The sequence below is a fragment of the Artibeus jamaicensis genome, unplaced genomic scaffold (assembly GCF_021234435.1).
Source record: "Artibeus jamaicensis isolate MK-2021 breed Jamaican fruit bat unplaced genomic scaffold, CSHL_Jam_final scaffold_833, whole genome shotgun sequence".
NCBI lineage: Eukaryota > Metazoa > Chordata > Mammalia > Chiroptera > Phyllostomidae > Artibeus > Artibeus jamaicensis.
Window position 1 is genome coordinate 16,855,715 of NW_026522056.1, and position 23,252 is coordinate 16,878,966.

Below are 23,252 nucleotides of genomic sequence, written 5' to 3' on the forward strand. Positions count from 1 at the left end.
GCCACAGCAATCAGACCAGAAAAATAAATAAAAGGCATCCAAATTAGAAAGGAGGAAGCAAAACTGTCATTGTTTTGCAGATGACATGATAGTGTACACAGGAAATCCTATAGACTCCACCAAAAAACTACTCAACCTAATAAGTGAATTTGGCAAAGCAGTGGGATACAAAGTCAATATTCAGAAATCAAATGCATTTTTGTACACCAAAAATAAAATATCAGAAATAAAAACCAGGGAAAAAATCCCATTTGATATAGCAACAAGAGAAATAATGTACCTAAGAATAAACCTAATCAAGGAGGTAAAAGACCAGTACTCAGAAAACTATACCACACTGAAGAAAGGAATTAAGGAAGAAACGAACAAATGGAAGCATGTACCATGCTTCTGGTTTGGGAGCATTAACATCATCAAAATGTCCATACTACAAAGCAATATACAGATTCAATGCAATACCTATTAAAGTACCAGTGGCATATTTCACAGATATAGAACAAACATTTCAGAAATTTATACAGAACCTTAAACCATCCCGAACAGCTGCAGCAATCTTGAGAAAGAAGAGCAAAGTAGGAGGGATCACAATACCTGATATCAAACTGTATCACAAGGCCACTGTAATCAAAACAACTTGGTACTGGTATAAAAACAGACACATAGACCAATGGAACAGAACAGAGAGCCCAGAAATAAACTCAAGTCTCTATGGTCAATTAATATTTAACAAAGGGGGCAGAAACATAAAATGGAATAAAAATAGCCTCTTCAACAAATGGTGTTGGGAGAACTGGACAGCTTCATGCAAAAAAATGAAACTCGATCACCAACTTACACCATACACAAAAATAAATTCAAGATGGATAAAAAACATAAAAATAAGTAGTGACACCATAAAAGTCCTAGAGGAAAATAGGCAGAAATATCTCAGCAACATCTTCACAGATATGTCCCCTAGAGCAAGGGACATAAAGGAAAGAATAAACAAATGAGATCTCATCCAATTAAAAACCTTCTGCACGGCCAAAGAAAACAGCATTAAAATGAAAAGAGACCCAACTATATGGGAAAACATATTTGCCAATGATACCTCGGACAAGGGTTTGAGCTCATTTGATCTCCAAAATATATAAAGAACTCACACGACTCCACTCCAGGAAGAAAAAAAACCCAACGAAAAAATAGGCAAAAGACTTGAACAGACATTTCTCTAAGGAGGATACACAGAGGGCCCAGGGACATATGAAAAGATGCTCAGAATCACTAGCCATCAGAGAGATGCAAATGAAAACCACAATGAGATACTACCTCACACCAGTGAGAATGGCCATCAAAAACAAATTAACAAACAAGTGTTGGAGAGGATGTGGAGAAAAGGGAGCCCTAGTACACTGTTGGTAGGAATGCAGACTGATGTAGCCACTGTCAAAGACAGTATGAAATTTCCTCAGAAAACTAAACATGGAATTTCCTTTTGACCCAACAATTCCACTGCTGGGATTATATCCTAAAAGCCCTGAAACACTAATCCAAAAGTACCTATGCACCCCAATGTTCATAGAAGCACAATTTACAATAGCCAAGTGCTGGAAGCAACCTAAGTTGCCCATCAGTAAATTAGTGGATCAAAAACCTATGGTACATTTACATAATGAAATACTTCACAGCAGAGAGAAAGAAGGAGCTCCTACCTTTTGTGACAATATGGTTGGAACTAGAGAGCATTATGCTAAGTAAAATAAGCTGGGCAGTGAGAGACAAATACCATATGATCTTACCTTTAACTGGAACATGGTCAACAAAAGAAAAAAGCAAACAAAATATAACCAGAGACATTGAAATTAAGAACAATCTAACAATAACCAGAGAGGAGGGGGGATGGGACAATGGGAGGAAGGGTTTTCAGGAACTACTATAAAGGACACGTGGACAAAACCAAGGGGGAGGGTTGAAGCAAGGGAGGGAGGTGGGTTTGGCTGGGGTGGGGGGGTGTTGGGGGACATACAGACAACTGTAATTGAACAACAATAAAGTAATTTTTTTTAAAAAAGGAAATGGCATATTGGTTTTTAAGCTGTATGTAGTATACATATTATCATATGAATAAACCAAACTTAATTATATGCCTTGTTGTTGCAAACAATTATAATATATTGTTTTATGAATTACATTTATATGCAATAGAATATACACTTTTTTGAAAAGTTTGATAGAGTTATATATATGCCAATAAAGAATTATCACTTATATTAAGCAACTTCTCCCAAAATAAAATTAGTAGAGTTAATTTTGTTAGCAAAATGAGAATACATGTCTCAATTTAATTTGTACACGATCCATTTAAATAACCTTAAGAAGCGGAGGAGGGGGCAGGATGGGGGCAATTGTAACTGAACAACAATAAAAAATAACTAAATAAAGAGAAGTAGAAACATTTAGCAAAGACACCTTCAAAATTTTAGGGCATCTTTATAAAACTTCCTGTATCAAATTCCATTCACTCCTAGGCCTTGAAATATTAAGAATGTCATAATGAGAAGAGTTATGCATATAAATTGCCTGTCCAGTCGAATGGAATGATTACTAATTATCTCCTTACTCTGCATCAACTTTGGAACACATGTATACTGGTAGTTTCTTTGGTTTATTTCTCTGAATGAACTCTGTGTCTTATTGTACATGTAAAACCTATCAGCCTAGTAGTCTGCTGTGTACTGGGCATTTTGTAAATCAGAAGATATGATCTCAACCAATTACCATATTATATGATATTACATGGTTGAACATAAACAGAGTAACTAAACCAATCATTGAAAAAAAACCAAAAGTTGCCTTTAGGACAGCTAAGGTCATTTAACTGGAGGTATCCACTGCTTTTCTGATAAAGGCATTTTCTCAGGCTGTGTGTTAAGGGCAAATATAACTTCTATTTATGCCTAGTGGCAATTATCCTTTTATACTCAGTCTTTCCATGCTGTATTATTCATAAATAGGTAAATATATCTGACTTGGACCTAAGTAAATATTTTTACACTAATTATTATGACAGTATATATTATAATGACAATTCCTGTTAAATAACTTAAACAAGACACACTGCCTAATATGTTTCTGGAGAACAAGGTACTTCAGCAGTGATTACTATAAAAGTACAATTCTTTATCAGCAATGTGTGTTGCTGATAAGCAAGGATAAATATATCACTCAAGCACACAGTATTAAGGAAATTATTGTGAACAGAACGAAGTCTTTAGTTTAATCAGTGAAATGGAAATAGGAAATTCTAAGTCAGGGAGCTCACATAGTTCCCTAGAATATTTCTGTGGGCAATTGGACTTGTCTTCTATCAAAAATAATGTGATGTGGAAAAAACAGATAATTCATTACATAAAGAAAAATATTTTATAGTCAACTTTCAAGGTAACATTTCAAACTCAATCTAATAATCTTTAAGCAATGTCAGTATCATTACCATAAGTACCTCTTATCTAGTAATTTTACAGATTTTAGAAAAGTCGGTTTATAAATAATGTAACAATTTTCCAAAGAAAATTTTAAAAATTATCAGAGTGACTGTTTTAGATCTATGAAATCTCAGATTTTCATACATAATTATTAATATTTAATATTTGAAAGTTCTCTATAGTATTGTTTTAATAGATTTTGAGTAAATTTCCAACACTATTCTTCAATGGATTTATTTTTGTTATACTTTAAACATTTATTGAATTAACAATTCCATGACTAGGAATGTAATACATAAAGGTTAATTTTATAATTAGAATTATGTGAATCTACGGGCCACACAGAGTAAACACCTTTGAAATCCTAGCCATAAATCTAAAATAACAATGGGTACTTCCCTTTCCCAACCTGCTAGTTGAGTGGAGACGTTTTACATTCAAAATTTAACTTTCCTCATTTTATTAACACTCAGCTTTATCTGTGGGCAAATTTCTATCCAGGTTTTAATTTATATAGAATAAGCGGAAAAAATGATGAAATTTAAGACAAATTTAAGACGCCTAAGCTTTAGAATATACACATTGTATTCTGTTCTTTCCCTTCCTTCATTTCAGACACAAACACTGGCTAGTTAGTTCCTGTGTTTTATTTGAGAGGCCAAACAAAAAAACATCAGGTCAGGAGAGGTCCTTTCTCCACCTGTCCCATTTTTTTGGTTTATTTACAGGAGTATGACTGTGATCACACACTGCTTGTTTACTATCAAGAAGCTGCCACAATTGTGCTGGAATCTGAGGATAGATGATCTGCAAGTACAATTTTGCTACTCAAATATCCAAACCATCAGTGCTCAGATGAGTATTCTTAAAAACAGTGTTTACTATATCATCACCAATACCCCAAGGAAGTGATGCAAAGAATCGGGGATGTGAATTTTAGGTGGAAACTTTCTATACTTGCTTATATGCTTTAATAAGACAATAGTTTTATGTAGAAGAATTGCCAGTCAAATATTTTATAGACCTTAAGAAAAACGATACACAAGAAGAATTCTTATCTACAGCTTTAAGGAAATCGACCACAGCTATTTTTTAGAAGGGAGAAAATAAAATTACAAGTGTTTAGTTAAGTAAAATTCATTATCTTTCACTTGCTTTACTTAAAATAAGATTACAATTGAAAAATTATTTCCATGTAATAGGATGGTGCGATTGTTCCCTTAAACATAATTTCTAAGATCTGAACCATGGCTGGTGTAGCTCAGTGGATTGAGTGTGGGCCTGCAAACCAAAGGGTTGCTGGTTCAATTCCCAGTCTAGGAGGGCACATGCCTGGGTTGCAGGCCAGGTCCCCAGTAAGGTGGCATGTGAGAGGCAACCACACATTGATGTTTCTTTCCCTCTCTTTCTCCCTCCCTTCCCATCTCTCTAAAAATGCATACATAAAATCTTTTTAAAAATGACCTGGATGTACATTGTTTATTGGCCTTCTGAAGATAGTGCTTCATGCAAAATGTAAGCTGAATTCTAAATAGTAACCTTGCTTGCCTGGAATACATCAGAAAAGAGAAGGAAGGAGGCAATAGAGAGGTTGTTTAAGAACTGCATGAGTTTTGCCGTTTTATGAGATCTTGACATTTATTTTGTAATTAAGCTCAAGTAAAGAATATTCACAGCAAAATTACCAAGTTAAATATTCACAAGATATTCAAGTGAATTCAATGAAACCACCAATTGAGAAAGCAGTAATCTATTTTAAAATATTCGGATATATCACAGTAGGTACAGGAATCAGACCAGGTTGGTCAGAGGGAGAGTCAAGTACTATGTGGAAAAAACATAACCAGGGTTGTCAGGTTTTTAGTATTTTCCCAGCCAATTGAAAAATAGAAGTTATACATCTCTAGTAATTTAGGTCGTCCATGCCCCAGCAATTAAATTCACTTTCATATAAAAATAATAGATGAGGAAAATTAAAATATTTCTTGACCTAATATTCAGTGACTCACAAGTAAAGATTATATTCCCCCATGGGTTCTTCCAAGTCAGGAAGGTTTTCCTGATGTACTTGATATTTTCATCTGACAACATCAGAAAAGTGTGTTGCTGATCAAGGATCAGGTAGCTTTTCTACAAAACACGCATGGACACTACCTTGGCAGGTTTGAGAGTTTCATTTCATCCACAAGAAAATAGTCTGTTTGCTTTAAAAATGGGAAAATTATTTTTGCATTTTCTTAAGTAAGGGAATTCAATATATTTCACGCAGATTTCCTAAAAGATGCATGATCACTGAGTAAAGATTATACAAATGTATAAGAAGATATTTGAAAAAAAACACTTATATGAACACCACTGAAAGATTTTGCTTTGTACTTAATATCTTATTCTATGTAATTCATTTTAGAGACTGGATTTAGTTTTTTATACATTATTTTAAATATGCATTTTTCACTTGTTATATCATAAATACTTGCTCAACATTATTATTTGAAAAATTAATTTTAATCATTAATACTACACATAAAATTATTATTATTATAGCTTTAACTTCTCGTTTAGATCGTTATGTTGTTTCACGTAAGTAGAAGATGTACTTCTCTGGAGACACAACTTTCTTCTCATTTCTAATTATTTTATGGCGCATACCAGAAGATTTTTATGAAAATTAAATGCTTATATATGATACTGTAATAGTGGGAAAATGTCACTCATTATACATTTAAAAAATACAGAGAATATCCAGCAAGGGGAAACCCTAATGTAAGCCATGGACTTCGGATGACAAGGTTGTGTCAAGGCAGGTTCACCACCTGTAACAGATATGCCACTCTGCTGGGAGATGTTGATGCTGTCGGAGGCTATGCGTGATTGGGGTGGAGAGTATATAAAAGCTCTGTGCTTGCTGTGAACCCAAAGCTGCTCCAAAAATAAAGTCTATTTAAAAGCCTAAAAAATTTTAAAGAAGTTTTGTGCCTCTTGTTATAATTGCATTTCTTAAGTGAAGGGAGTCGGTTCATTCTACGAATCTTTACTGGACTTGTGACTTTCTTTGGCAGATAGAATTTTCGCACTTGAGCAACAATTGTCAACCAGTTTTGAGTCTCAGGCATCTGGAGGTCATACAATGGCTATGCTCTTCCTTTAAACTTCTAACTCACTTTAAAAAGGCTTGTATATTGAAAGAGATGGTGCAGTAACTCCAGCCAACAGTCAAATGACTGCCAAATATGGGAATGAGGCATCCGAAACCAGGCAGCTACAGGATGGCCCGTCAGCTGAATGCAGATCCATGAGGAAGTCCTGCCAACATTGGGATGATGGAAATGCGCAGTCAATCCACAGATACCTAAATAATTGAATGTTTATTGTGTGAAACCACTTGGATTTGTGTCTGTAGAATATCCTTGTGGCAATAAATCACTGGTACATTGTACCTATTTAAAATGCCTACTAGTATATAAAAAGTTAAGCATGCCTGTAATTTATTTTTTAATACTTTATTCATTTTTAGCAAGAGGGAAAGGGAGGGATAAAGAGAGGGGAAAAAATTGATGTGTGAGAGAGACATTGGTCAGTTGCCTCTCACACGCCCCCAACTAGGGGCCTAGCCCCCAACCTAGGCACGTGCTCTGGCTGGGAATCAAACTGGAGACCTTTTGGTTTGGGGGTGATGCCCAGCCCACTGAGCCACACCAGCCAAAGCATTCCTATAATTTTGTTGTAATAATAAAAGAGTGCTCAGACGAGAGACCACTTTTTCTTTATACAAATGTCAGAAAAAGTTAAGAGAAAGTACCATTATTCTGTAGTTTTGCTATAATTAATGTGCTAAAGTATGATTATGAATCAAAAATATAAACATAGCAATAGAATATAAATTAATATTAACAGACATTAAACTAATAATCCTGCCTCATTTCAAAGTTAAGTATAAAACATTCAATGTCATACCCTTATAAAAGTGTGAGAGCTCATATGTGAACTTGTTAAATTATTGTCAAATATTAGAATATTGCCCATGTGAAAAACTTCCAGCTAAACTCACTTGTGAATAATGCTAATAGTAGAATAACGTCTAAGTGTCTGGAACACATTTGGTCTGCTGTTTCAGATAAACAAATAGTCAAACATTAACTTAGTCACTTTTCAGTTACATAAAATAGAGCAAGGCTTTAAAAAATTACTTCATATCATATGTCAACTAATTAAAAAATAGAAACATTTTAAAACATATGAACTAACAAGTCTTTTTATAACTTATTTTTCAATGACTAATTTTCTTTTTTTAAAAGATTCTATTTATTAATTTTTAGAGAAAGGGAGGGAGAAAGAGGGAGAGAAACATCAATGTGTGTTGCCTCTCATGTGCACCCCACTGGGGACCTGGCCTGTGTCCTGAATGGGAATTGAAACAGCAACTTTTTGGTTTGAGGGCTGGTGCTCAATCCCCTGAGCCACACCAGCCAGGACCAATGGCTAATTTTCTTAATTTTTTCTTTCTCCAGGGAAATATCTAGTATTCTAATGTAGTCCTTTTTGCATATTCTATATATAGTCTGTGATTTACCCAATGCCACCATTTTTGTAGTTTATTTCAGCAGAATGAACTACCCCTTGGTGCTGGTCTGAACCTGGATAAAAAATGACTAAATTTTTCTTTATAAAGTCAAAGGAAGAAAATGTACTGCTGGGCTAGGACTAAGCATGAAAGATTTCATCTGAGAGGGACAATTTGTCAGAAAATTATGAGGAGGTGCAGACAGAGAGTTATAATGGAAGTGGTCTTGCAACATTAACTATATCATTCTCTCCCATAAACTCTTCAATAAATCCAACGCAGCACAGCGAGGGCGGGGCGGGCCCCACGCTTCTCCAGCAGGCAGGCTCCCGCTGCTGCGGGCACTCACTGTGGGGTGGCCGGCGCGCCACCGGAGGTGGGTCCCGGCTGAGTATGGGGTGGGCACCGTGAGTCACACACTGAGGAATTCACGGGGAAAAGGGTCGTGGCAGCCCAGTAAAGTGGACAAAAGCTCTGATCTTAAATCACTTTCAGTTTGGTTTGTTATCATGGCGAAATAGTAACTCCTCAGCAAAATATAGTTTAACCAGGGTGGTAAACAGATGGGGATGGTAAGGACCAAATAGCCTTTCTGAACACCACTGTCTGTTTTATAAAGGTTTTATAATGAGTGCAATTGCTCCACCCAGAAATCAAAGTCCAATGTCCATTCTTCCAAACTCAAAAATGTAGTCATGCCTGGAACATGGAGAAGAATTTTCACTGGTTCGGTCTCTCACTGAGAGAGGGGTACATTCCCCCACCACACTAATCATAGGTGTGAGGACGGAGGTAACTTTGGTCCAACAAATTCAAAACATAAGTAAAAGGCAGTGATATCACAGGTAGATATTTAAGGGTGGTGTTTGAATGTATTGAGCTCTACAGGGAAGCAAGTCACTTATGAAAAATACTGAACTCATTTTAAATTAATTTTGCTAACATTACTGCAATAACAAGTGGTAGAAAAAGCGTGAGTTTTAAAATCATACAGGCCCTTGCATCCAGCTCTGCTCGCCAGGGTGCCCCAAGGAAGCACATTTAACTTTCCTGAGCCTCTCTGTCTTGTCTCTAGTTGCCAAAAGGCATCATATTTACTCTGAAGGGTTGTTTTGAAAGTCTAGAGGGTCAGGTCTTTAAAGAAAATAATCTTGCCAAATATAAACTACATGCTAAATGAAAATGGGAGCCTGAGCACTGTAAACCGCAATCTTATAACTAAAAAGTTAGAGCTGAAGGGTTGCAACTTAGGATATTATAAACATAATTCGGATGCCAAGATATCCATCCAGTAATAATTTAAAACCAGAACATTAAAGAATATTTAGTATCAAAAATGGAAATCCCACTCTATCATTCTATCAGTTTTTAAAGTACTACATTTTTCAAAATGGTTTAAAGAAGAGGTTAGCACTTTTTGGAAAATGAGCTCTCTTGTTCAAATTGGCCAGTTTGTTCACTTTCAGGTAAGGCAGGTTATGAAAATAAACTGCTTAGGGTCATGAAAATGATGATGATTTTGACAGCCGAACTGCTCTTCTTAGAAGTTTTAGGTAACCTGTTTTGTATCTCGGCATCAAATTAGAATTTCAAAGGAAATCGTTGTGACCCCATCATCATTCCAAGGAAACAATGCATTTGCTATGATAAAATGTATCCTATAAAATAACTTTAATTGTGAACAGCTAATAATGAATGGAAATCATATTTGTCATTACACATAGCTGGCACCAGTTGAGTGCTTACTGTGAGGTCCAAATTGGAGCACTTTTTTAAGTGTTCAGCCACATAATAGTCCTAATATCTCTATGGGTCAATCTTTGACCCTGTTACAGATGAAGAAACTGGACGGAGTCCAAGAGGTTACGTACCTCACACAAGGTCATGTTGCTAAGCGGCCAACATTGAGCCAAAAAGTGTATCTGGCTACCTAACCCCACTGCTCATGCTTTTAACCTTCATGCATATCATTAGGATGAACATGATTATAAATGCCCTCATCTACTTATAGTTTATTTCTTGATACACATACATTAAGATCCTTTTGTGCCTAGGACTATTTTATGCTCAACTTTGTATGATTCGAGTTAATTCACATGATGTCTGCAACGACTGTGACGTTGGAACATCTGTGAAGTTGGAACACCCTAAAATAAATGAGTAATAATAGCAACTCTTAGAGAGCTATTAAGATATGCCAGATACTTCTAAAAATTCTCACTATCTTAATTATTTTGATTTGTACAACAATCTAATAAAGAATAATATTTCACTCATTCTATAGAGTAGTAAAGAGCCACGATGTCAGTAACTTGCCCTAAGTCACAGAGAGCTAATGAACAGTAAAACCAGGATTTGGACCCAACAGTCCACTGTTGGACGGATGATCCATCCAGTGGGTTTCAGTGGGTTTCGGCAGGACCAGCAATCCAAGGAAACCTTGACACTGACAAGAATCTTGCGTGGGAAAATTCCTCAGTGGCAGGTGGTGGAGACTCAAGCTTTTCCCCTGGTAATATAATATGTGTTAATATAAAATGAATTTACTTTATGTTTGTAAATTGTTATATTCACAAAGTACAGCCTGATATGTTTGTGGGGGGGGTAAATACTTACTAAAAACAGCATGAGGTTCAGAGCTTTTTAAAGGGTGTGTCAGTTTCTGTTTTACGACAATGATATAAAAAATGCAATTTTAAAATGCTCATTGCTTATTTTGAAGAAAATTCCTCTTTATTTCTGGTTTCTGCTGTTACTGATCCCTTTCATCTTTCTTTCAGTAAATGGGGACTAAATTAAAATTAGTGGGGGCTTAGTTTGTTGCGTGTGTGTCTTTTATTTCATTTTTTAAAAGTAAACACAAAAATCACAAATATGTCAAACAAGACTTCTGTAGGAAATCTTAATATTTCATTGATTATGACTTGTTAAATGAAGAGGCACTTGGGGAAGTTACGCGTGATTGTGGTGGACAGGCTGAAGCTTGGCAGTAGGGGGCGCCCTTGCCAGGGAGGCTGCAAGTCAGGAAACAGTTATTTTCCCTCACTCCTGAAGGCCAGACTGATTTTTCTAGGGGGACTGTGAAAAGTGGTGGCACAGAGGATCTGGGATTTGATGGTTATTTGCAAGTAATTGGCAGCCTATGGCACCTCTTAATTAGCAACTGATCTTGCCTAAAGGAAGGTGAAACAGGAAAAGAATGTTTTTACATAAAATCCAAGGGTGCGTGTGTGTGAAAAAAAAAAACAAAAACAGGTTTGATTGTACTTATTCCTGAAAGAGTCAGTCACAGTCAGTAACTAGAACTTGAAAGGATTGTACTTTTTCCCCCCCGAAAACCTATTGTACCTCAGAGCTCTGGGATTAGGGAGAAAGAGCTCTATGCTTGTCTTCCTATTAGGGGAAGCTCTTCATCCTGCTCAACATTGTGAAAGAACTTGAGGGTTGTCACGCCGTGAACAGGAAACAGGGTAAGGTAAGAGTTCAGCTAAACACAAATGACCATGACATAAAAACGGAAACCAACTGGAATCTGAAGCAGTTTGACAGAGAAAAGAGGCGGAAATTTTAAGATATTAAATTTGAGGCTCCCTCTACCAAAAGCGAGTCTTGATCACTTAAAATGATAGAGTCAACTAAAAATAACGTAACATTTATTATGTGCTTGGACAAGACATCAAGATAAGTGAGACAACACCACCAGCTTCTTCTCCTTTAGGAGCCCCCACGTCCAATGAGACGAGAGGAAAGTTGGTGGAGGGAAAACATATATTTTTAGATGAACCATAATTACATACTTAGTATTTACTATGGTAAGTCCTGTCATTGAGATACAATATATGAATAAAGATAAGATACAGGGCACCCAAACAAACAAATTAATAAGTAAGGAAGATCTTGCTGAGAGAGCTGGCTATGAGATTTGTGGCTCACCAGGCAGAAGCTATTTTAGCTGGTAATTCTGTGTGAAGAGTTAGAGAGACAAAAAGGAACTCTGACAAGTTGCTGGTGGTAGTAAAAATTGATTCAGTCACTTAGGGGAATAATTGATATTGAAAGTCGATATTTCTAGACATACACTTTAGACTGTAGAATCTAGAGAAACTATTGTATATGTGCACTACGATGATCAATATACAAGAATGTTCACAGAGGCACTGTCTGTGAGAGCGATTTAAGCAACAACAGAGTGGAAACACATCCAAAGGAGAACTGATAGATCAATAAATCAGGCATGTTCATCAGATGAAGTTTACAGCAGTAAATAAATTGCAGTTACACACACTACCAGGAATATATGTCCCAAACATAATGTTGAACTAAAAACAGTAACATATACACAAATGAAACTAAACAGAAGCATGAAAAACAGGACTGTGGTTTTCTCGACGGAGCTGGTAGCACTGGGAAACTTTATTTTTCCATCTGGGCGATGATGTCACAGGTGCACAGTTTGGTGTTTATTATTATTATTATTATTAATATAATTATTATTATGCCTTCAGTATATAGCATAGGCATGTTATTTTATAGGATGATAAAGCCACTGAAGTGTTAATAATGGCGGCGCTCTGTACTCCTGGTAGGCTAATCAAGATTGGGCCTGTCTCCTTGGAATGTGTTAGATCTTAAATGCAGGGATTGCCAGGGATTATTAAACTTAATGTTCAGAACAAAAACTGCATTTTCAATGTAGAATTTAATAAATGCCACTGCAGAGACCACAGAAGCACCTCTGTCTCCAAAATACAGTGGGGGGGGGGCAGGTGTCAAAACCCTGGGCCCTGTGGAGCTTACATTCTATATGTGGGTGGAGCTGGGCTGGGGGGGGTGAGGCAAGAAACAAGATTATATAAAGAGAAACTATTTTGCAATGAATAAGGAGAGGAGAAAAAGCTATTAAAGTTCATGAAATATGGCTATTTGATATTTAAGCTGCATATATGTCTGGCTATATCCTTAGATTCTGGGTAAGAAATAAAATGCTTTTGGGATGAAGATGCGGCTTTGGTAAATTTGTGAAGTGGCTGGATACACAGAGACGGACAAGTTCATTCTAATGTATTGGTCCTATTAGAGAGTAAAACGAAGAAAGCTGTGCACTTAACTGATGTTGGATGGACACACTAACCAATGACGACAGCATGTTGAGAACATAGTTCAGATAACACAGGGTGACTGATACGGCCAAGGATACAATATCGGTTGGTTAATAATAAAAGATAAAAAGAAGAAATATTCACAAGAGTGAGATGAGAATTTGTGATTCTTCATTTGCCAAAGTATTAAAGAAAACCCAAGATTTTAGACTCAGAAAGTGTTTATTCCATATTCCCTCCAAATTCACTTTTTAAAATTTTGACTTAAAGAAGTTAGAAAGCAGACACCGAGTATAGTGCATGTGCTCTCACCTTTAGAAAGGTACACTAAAAGAAAAAAGGTATGATAAAAAATATCAATGACTCTACAGACAACAGCTATAAACAGAAAAATGCCTTAAAGGTGTGGGCAGTATTGTAGACATATAATTGCAATTAGGTAATATATTTGAAATGAAGAAAAGCAAGTAGCAAGTAAACAAACCAAAGTGACTGCCTAAGGATCTCTCTTATATATTTTGATTTTTAGACATAAAGTAAACTTATGGATCCTTAATGTATATATGTGTATGAGCATTTATATGTATGTTCGTATTTATCTATGTGTCCATTATGATGTGCTATGGCCTCGATGAATTAATTAATTAATTTATGCCATATTGAAAGAATGTAACTAGGATCCCATGATTAGAGTTATATACAGGGAGACTACAACACAATATCAAGATATTGAACAAGAAAAAACTACCCAGGGATTTAATGAGATGGTTTGCATGCCATTACAGGAGTGTGAAAGCAGGTGCTGAGTGACCAAATGGAGAAAATATCCTTGAGTGACTTCCGGCAATACATGGAAGGTTCTGGGATTGGTTTTCAGCCAACATTCATTCTACTGATCAAACAAGTCTTTAAAAAATTTTTTCCAATTTGTTGAAATAAGTGTTTCAATTATTGCCCACATATAGGTATTCCTGACTACTCAGTCACAACATTCACAAATTTCCTCTCCCTCTTTGCTTAAAGATGGCCAGCTAACATTTCTAATCAAATTAAGATGTCCTTGAATGCCACTGACCTTTACTTGGTAATCTTGTGATTAAAATAAATACTTTAATATTATATTAATTTTCAATTTTCAAATATAGAACTTACCTACTTAGAAAGGGCACTTGAGACAAGAAAAGAATATTGTCTCCCAGAATGCCTCGCTTTGAGAGCTCTGCTGGACTCGTCCATTCAAGTGGAGCCACAAAGATATACCAACCAATCATATAACAACAGCAACAACACAATAACACAACAGCAAAAACAACAATAATGTAACTGCAGCAAAATCATGTGCTTGAGTTATACTGATCGAGGGAGAGTGGGCTTTAGAAATCTCTCTCCTTAACTTAGTCTTATATTCATCAATTCTCATAGCCAGGAAATTATTGTTTGTGTCTGAAGTCTTTTGTTTCCTTTGCCTAAGGAGATATATCAGAAAAAAATATTGCTGTGAAGTCCAAGATTTTATTACCTATGTTTTCATTTAGGATTTTTATGGTTTTGAGTCTAACATTTAAGTCTTTGATCCATTTTTGAATTTATTTTTGTGTGTGACATAAAAAGGTGGTCTAGTTTCATTTTTCTGCATGTACTTGTCCATTTTCCTAACACCATTTGTTGAATAAACTATTTTAGCCCATTGTATATGCTTACTTCCTCTGTCAAATATCAATTGAATATAAAGACATGGATTTATTTCACTGCCTTATGACCCAGTGATTCCACTTCTGGGAATTTAACCAAAGAAACCTGAAACACTAATCTGAAAAAATATAAGCATCCTTATGTTCATTGCAGTGTTATTTACAATCACCAAGATTTGGAAGCAGCTCAAGTGTCCATCAGTAGATGAGTGGATAAAACAACTGTGGCACATTTATACAATGGAATACTACTTGGCCATAAAAAAGAAAAACATTTTACCCTTTGCAACAGCATGGGTGGGACTGGAGAACATTATGCTAAGTGAAGTAAGCCAGTCAGAAGAAGATAAATATCATATAATTTCACTCATATATGGAATCTAATGAATAAACTGAATTAACAAGCAAAATAGAGACAGACTCAGAGAGTAGAATGACAGCTCTGGGGGAGCTGTTAGAAGGTGGAAGGATCAAGCAAAAAAGAAAAAGGACGCCTGGACAGGGAGAACAGAGTGGGGATTGTGAAGGAAGGGAGATGGGTTGACGTAGAAGAAGGTAAAAGGGGGATAAATGGTAATGGAAAAATACAATAAAAGAGGAAACTAGGAAAACATTTTAAAAATAATAAAGTATTTCACCACGTTAGTATAAGTCATTTTCTTTTTCTTGATTCTCTGTAGATGAGTATCTCAATAACAGAGTGATTTTACTTCCCACAAAATGAGAAACAAAATAAAATCACAATAAGCTTACAGATCATGCATAAAACTGATCATAATGATGGACTCCAAAAAGTACCATAAAACAGGTTGGCAGTTACCTCTGCTGTGTTAAAAACACAGTATTTTAATAACAATAACATGCCAGTTTGCTCAAATAAAAGATGTTAACAGCCACATATTTTTATGCATTGGAAGGCAACAGTTAAAATAAAAATGATATACATTTTGTGCAGATCCATAATAATCTCCACACAATTTACAGATCATTTACTAGTTCTTACTGTATTATTGCAAGTAGTTTTGGTAGTCACTCTAGAGATGGATACAATCATAATGGAGCAGGGAAAACATAAAATTGATTTTTTTTTACTGTTCCAATGTAAGAGGATTACAAATTATTTCACACTTTTCAAGTATATACAACTTAATCTGATGTGTAATGTTGAGAATTGCTCAACTCTGCAACTATTGAATTTTGGATTTCTTTGAACAATTATGAATTACTGCATTGTATAGAGAATATATTATCTTACAGAAATTACCTTGATGCAATAACTACAATTTTATCTTGTCTTTCATTTCAGCTACATGCAAATAGGTTACATGGCTGAAGGAAGGTTGGTCTTCTATTTTGATTATGAAACAGTAAAACTGTAATTTCAAAATAAGTAACATCTGATCCAAATTTAATATATAGATATAAATATCAATATCCTATGGAAATAAACTCTTTTTCATTATCACCAGGACTATGATGACATTTGCTATTTTGCCAGCTGAGGCTCAAATTAGATAGCTCCATATGCAACAAAAACCCTGAGGCCTGTGTGGATCCTGAGGACAAAGGTGATTGTTTCAATTATTTTCCTTGAATGGCTTATCTAGCCTTGACCTCAGCATGGGACAAGATATTGGGAGCCCGATGCATGCAGCCATGTAATTATGCACTTAAGTCTATTTTCCTAATTAATTTAAATATGCATGAGACGCCCTCATGGCTTGCATCTGAAAATTCCCGTGGCCTGGTCACTGGATAGAATCAGGGCTCCCTGATGGGAGAGTTGATCACATCCTTCACGAGCTTTTGAAAGATGTCTTTTGGTAGAGGAAATTGAAGCCTCAAAATTTCAAACTTGGAGAAAATTTGGCCGTTTCTTTCTTTTTAAATTTTTTTAATTAAGAAAACAAAGTTGAAAAACTGCTGTCAGCAACTGCAAGTTTGACGGATGGCTACGGCAGAGTAAAAGAGTCCACAGGGTTATACACAGTGCCCCGACTAATGTGATAGATAAATCATTAACGAGGCCTGGACACCAGGATGAGAAGGGAGGAGCAGAGCTCAGAGGATCAAAAAGGCTTAGGGGTACAACTGGTGACATCTGTGCGAAATATTTCCAAGTATGTGCAGAGGGAAGAGCAGGGGGTGGGACTGACGGAGCCAACTCTTGAGACAAAGGAAGGGTTCAGCTATATTACCAGAGGGTCTCATGAAGCAATGACTGGCCTAGTGGCCCTCAATTCCACCTCTTGTCACCTGCAGGCTCACAGGCCTGGATCAATGACCCTGAATGTGTATCCATGTCTAGGATGCAGGTAATTTCTCAAATCCTAGAACATATTGATTCCTGCCCATCCTTCCTCTGTCTTTCATTTCTTTTTTGATGAATGTCTTTAAAAAATCTGCACTGTATTGGATAAAATGGAGCCCTGGCTCAGCTTGCAGGTCTCTCTGGGCATAGGCTGCTTTGCCACGCCTGTACAGACATGGTTTTTCCTGTCTGGAAAGTCAGGCCACCGGCCCTCTCAGTGCTCCTTCTGCAGGCAGCCCCCGTGCTCCCCACTGTGGACAGATGGAGGCAGGCTCGCTTGTGTTACTGAGGCTGTGTTCAAAGTCGGAGATAGATGCTAGTCAAGTAAGAAAAAACAAACAAGCAAACAAAACTACTCTTCCTCAATCAATACACAGCAGAGGTGTGTTTTTTTGTTTGTTTTTGTTTTTTTAAATGACATCCAATATAGGAAGGTCAGTGAAGTTAAATGGCCCACTTTACACTTGACCCTGAAGATGCAGAGTTTCAAAGAGTAACAGTGGCTTGGTCAGCAAGTGAGAGACCCCTGCCTGGATGTGAAGGTATCTGACTCTAAGTAAAAGTCAATAAGTTTAAAGGCAGAGTCGAGGAATTTAAGGATTTAAAGAAGAAATATGTAATGCGCTAAGCTAGACTTTGCTGAAGCAGCTAATTTTTCCAGATAAGCCATGCTTCTAGGTTTATTGTACACATTCCAAATTCATCGGTAGAAATTTGTCTGACTACTAATTTTCATTAAAACTTGATTCAGTTTCTGTTTTTTCCTTCTATTTATCACATGTATATTCCAAAAGAATGAGCTTACCATCCGACGACAATCACACACATTGGTTCACGCAGCCCAGACCAAACTCCAGGGGTAGGATTTGAACATGTGGTATGCTCCCCAGAAAGCAGGTATAAGGAGCCAAATGCACTCACACAGTATTTCAAAGGGACTTTGAGTTCTGATATTAATGTATTGTGAAATATCACCTAATTTTACTGGGAAATGTCTGACTCATTTCTTAGGTTCCCAGGTAGAACAAGCAATAGTTCCTGTGTATTGGTTAAAAGTTTTCTGGATTTCTGATGAATCAATGTGCTGTGCTGTCTAGACTATGTAGATTACCTGGATTTCCCACACTTAAGTGGCAGGTAGTAACATTCCATCAGAAGTGTTTCATGAATACAATATAGAATACACTCTTAAAACAATGTATGAAAGCCTTTGGAATTTCAAGACACAACAAATGTAAAACTTTAGATGAATAGCTTTCAACTAGCAAAATAAAATAAAGTTGTATTGTCTTTGAACCAAAAGCAATAGATGTGAAATAAGTTCATGGTGGTACTTACCACAGTGAAATTCATAACTTTCAATATCCATATGGTCATAGCTAAGTTAACTATCATGGTAACCAACAGCAGAAGGACAAAGAAGTATAAGCACCTCTTTCGCCATCCATAAATCCCCACTGGGTACAGCTGTGCATTCTCCGCCCTTGGCAGGCTATTCTGCTGTGTTGCTAGTATATACTGTTCTCGTGTCATCTGCAAAGCAAAAGGAAAGAAAGGGAAAAGCATTCAACATTAAAATCTACATGTTTTTAATCAAAAGATACAACATACCTAAGCATAATGGGTATTGAGTGCTCAGATAATTATTGCTATGTAATTAAAATTAGTTAACTCATCTAATTAAAAATAGTTCAAATGTTATAAATTCCCTCAACATATTATCATTAGTGTTATTTTTAGAGCGATTTAACTAGTTGCTTTATCTGTAGGATACATTATTTTTAGTCAGGTTTGCTTAACCCTAACAGTAGCCATTTCTCTCAGGAGTATCTCTGTTTTTTTGTTTTTTGGTTTTTTTTGAAAAGCAAGAGATTTAGTAGACATATCAAATGCCTCTAACAATTTTGAAGAGCAAATTGGATAACAAAAGGCCAAGAGAAAAGGATGTCAAGAAAACATGAAAAAATTGTTATTTAATGAAAGCTATTTTTATTATCTCACCTAAAAGGCGAATTTAACATTATTACCTTATATACCATCTTCATCACAAAATACTTTAGAGCACGTAAACTGCAGAGTTTTCTTTAAAAAATCTTTATTTCTTACATCTCACAGATTGTTTTTCAGGATTACAAAAGCTTTCAGTAGGTGTTACAGTGCAGGGCTGGTACCGCCAAAGAAGAACAACAGCATCTAACTCGAGAACCAGGTGTCAAAGTCATTTTCCCCGGGGGGCCACGTCACCCTCCTTAACAGTTAAAGAGTAGTCTACATTTATACAGTCCTGAAATTACATTTGGCCCTTTGAAGGGAACCACAGGCTAATGTAGCCCCAGGTGAAAAGGAGTTTGACTCCCCTGTTCTAGAAGACTGAGCCAACAATCCTAAATTGGAAACTTTTAAAACCTTTGCCTAAAATGTTAAATGTTGATCCCTTTTCAAGTACTGAGCGTATTCTAAAATATCTTGGTTGACATTGTGAGATTTCTTTAATTAAGGTAGAAAATTGTTTCACTAAGTGCTATTGTTATTCTAAATGAATCTATCAAACAAACCTACCATTGCAGAGAAATTTATTTTCTCCAAACAGCAGGTCTCCTGATGGAGAGAAAGATGATCACAGACTCTTGAGGAAAATAATCTGTACTGAGATATTTCTCTGGCTTAGTCCTCTCTACCCCACCTGCAACGTGAATGCAATACCCTCCAAAAATTTTCTTAGAAATTACTTTGGTTTTTGAGGTTGCATACACTCCTCCTGGCTACTTACAGTAATTAGGACTTTCCTCATTTCACTTTTGCAGTTCTATTTCATACCATATTTCATGTCGACAAAGGATTTGTCAGAATCAAATAACTTCTAAAATACAGTATTTCTTAGCTAATAGCAAGAAAGTCTTCATCTTCTTGGATCAAAATGATTATCAACATTCATAATAAGGTAAATGGACTTACTTACAATCCCTTGTAACTCAGGTAAGGGCTGATTTAAATTTCGACTTTGTACTTTCTATATAAAAATATACTTTTAAAATCCTGATAATGAGAATGAAATTTCTAACAAGATATTATGTGGGTAAATGAGAGATGCATGGGAAAATAGAATTAGACCTTGTACCATTTTCATCATTTTTCTCCGAAGGTACAGAAATCTGGTTTTCAGAAAGGTCCATTTTGTTCGGTAAATTTAATAACCTAGCAAATAAAGACTAGAAGAGAATGAAATATTCTGGAACAACCTAAACATAGTTCATAATTGATAATCTAACTTTGGAAAATTCTGGTGGAGTCTGCTGAGTGGATGGAATGGCTGAGATACTAACTAGAGTAGCAGAGACCATTAGTTATTACTCCCATACCTCACAGGAGGAGACAACGGTATAAAACACTGAGGCCAGAGAAATATACTAAGTATTCCAATCTAGCTGGCATTACTGTGTGTGTGTGTGTACATTCATATTCTGAGTAGGGCATAGTTGAGATTCTAGGCAAAAGTGAGTCTTCACTTGATAAAATATGTATTTAGTGACAACTGTGTGCAGGTAAAGTTCAAGATTGTTACACTCATGGATTTTACATATTTGGGGAAAACACAATAAATAAATGGAAAAATAACATATCAAATAGTAGTCTACTTTCAAGGCCATAATACATATATTAATATAACAAGTACAATAATATAAAATTAAAGATATGAATAAATGTATTATATAAATAATCAAATAAATACAATAATATAATATATACATTGTATGGGCAATATAATATTGAATAGTGAATACTGAATATATATTGAATAGTGAATAGTGAATATACTGACTCTATTACCTTGCTTATGAAGATAATAAGCAAGGTAATACAATGAGGCTACTGTAAATGTGATAAAAATAGAATGCCCCATAAACAGGGCACCTGAGATGAGACTGACATGATGAAAGTCTTCTAATAAGAAAGGTAAACATAAAATTTGTGAGTATTTGAAGGTCCAATTAGAGTGGGCTAACTGGAAAATGAAGTGCAGAGTGAGTTTGTGGATCATTTTCTGAGGGGGAAAGGAGCAAAAATAGGATTTCCTAGGAGAGAACAGTCTGCTGTTGGAGTATCAAATCAGGGGCCAGTGCATGTCTACACGCAGGTTATGAGACAGACGGAAAGGAAACGAGGACACTTAATCACGGGGCCAACTGTTGAGGTGACAGAGCTGGGCTCTGGGGCTGCTGAGTTGCATTCTCAGCAGTGTGGTGGTGGAGAGCTAGAGGCAATGACCAATTACTCAGGCATCTGGATCCCACAAACAAGTTGCAATTATTATAACTCAATGAGACCAGCTGTAGACCTCATACACTAGAATTCCGACCTGGAGAACTCACATCGCGAGCATATGCCAAGCTCAAGGTAGCTGTGCTGTGGTTAAAGTTTACGAGCCTGATGCGGGGCCAGGTGGCTCTGAGACTCGCCTCCTCCACAGCAGGCTTCTTCCTGTGGGCTCCATTACCAGACATGTGTTCCCTTTCAATTTCAGTCTCGGACACCTAGAACACCAATATGCGAAAGTCCTGTCTTCTCCTTTCTGACCCCTTCCAGTGAGGTTTTATTAGTTATTTTCTAAAATAGGGATGGAGAAAGGAGGGCATGTGTGAATATAATGGATGTGAGATCTTCCCAGATTGATAGGGAAAGCTACAGAAAACTTTACCTCTGCTACTATTTGTGAGAATGGGGGGAGGAGATAAGAGGCGAAGGAAGATTATAACGTCCATGTTTTACATTTCTGTTGGTTAAACCTAAGAGCTATTAATGCAACACCCTGTTTCATGTTCTGGAAGGAAGAAATGTGTGAAAGGATGACCAAGTGACCCACCCCAGGTTTGCATCCTTGTGACCCTAACGGGGAGGGAATTTGAACAGCTTCTGAAGTGGCAGCAACGCGAGAAGTTTGGAGGTGAAGTGTGGAGCACAGGTTTTTTAAAAAATGAGTTTTAGTAAGAATAGACTCTCCAATTTTACACAATAGTTTGTGGACATTTGAAAGTTAGTACACACCAAGGCATTGAGAACCTATTATCTGCACCCCAGTTAATTTTACCACTGAATTGCCAGTGTGGTTAATATGGGAAGCTTTGAAGAACCTTTGTTTACCCAAACCCCAAGCTCCCTAGGAAGAGCGATAGGTCAGTTTGGGAAAGTAAACAGCAGGATATTCACAAGGGCTAGGATTAGCACCCCCGAGGTTAGAACTAATTTCCGCATTTAGCCTTTGTACTCTGCTTCTGCCACATAGATAGAACTAACTTCCCTGTTCCGCTTCTGCATCTGGATTTGCTATGTAGACAGGAAGACCCGTAGACTATATAAACCCCAAGAATCCTTTGTTCGGGGCTCAGAATTTGGAGACTGACTCCTCTGGACCTGTGCACGTTAATAAACCTCACACTCCACAATCTCTCGGTGTCTGGTTGCTTCATTTTCCTGTAACATGATGACAAAGCTGTAAAGAGAACCCTATTTTATATCGGAAGTGATATAATTACTGTAACTGATTTTTAAATATGATGTTTAGCCATTTTTACAATACTACTTACATAAATACTGGAAATAATTCAGAGGTGTAAGCACAAAGACTGGAAGGAAATAGTGAATTACTTGTTATTTCACTCACTAATCTGATTCTTTATAATATTCAAATATAAATTGAGCATCTAATTTCTTAGACCAGCTCCCTGTGTTTCCTGTTATGGAAAACAAGAATGTAAAAGAGAAGCATGTGTCTCCTCGAAAATGAGCTAGAGGCCTGGAGACACTGATTTTATTTTCTGATTATTGGCACAGGTAAGCAGCAGTATGCGCCACCCTTGTGACCACAAAGATTGAATCTCAGCTCCAAACCCCCTTAACCTTCTCACTGAGAGTAGCCACATTCTGGAAGAAGTGGTAAATCACATTGGCATTGCTGTTCCTTGTGTTGTTTATGTAGATTCAACACAACAATGGCCTATTATTTGTTCAGACAATGGAGGGAGCACATTAGACTAGGCAGTCCCCGATTTGCCAAATGGCAAGCCCAGCCCGGTCCTCCCTTCTGTACTCTGAGGGCAACTCCCCTAGCTCTTCCCTGCTGTCTCTCCA

General features: G+C 36.5%; 1 protein-coding gene across 2 annotated transcripts in view; it reads right to left on the reverse strand.

The window, feature by feature from the left end:
- The window catches only part of SGCZ (sarcoglycan zeta), a 209,454-nt gene extending 190,795 nt beyond the window's left edge, over window positions 1-18,659 (reverse strand). For both annotated transcript variants that reach the window (XM_053660017.1, XM_053660015.1), the window contains exon 1: window positions 18,465-18,659. In XM_053660017.1, coding sequence (XP_053515992.1) covers window positions 18,465-18,659 — 195 coding nt within the window. The remainder of the gene's footprint in view (window positions 1-18,464) is intronic.
- Between the last annotated feature and the right edge of the window lie 4,593 nt (window positions 18,660-23,252).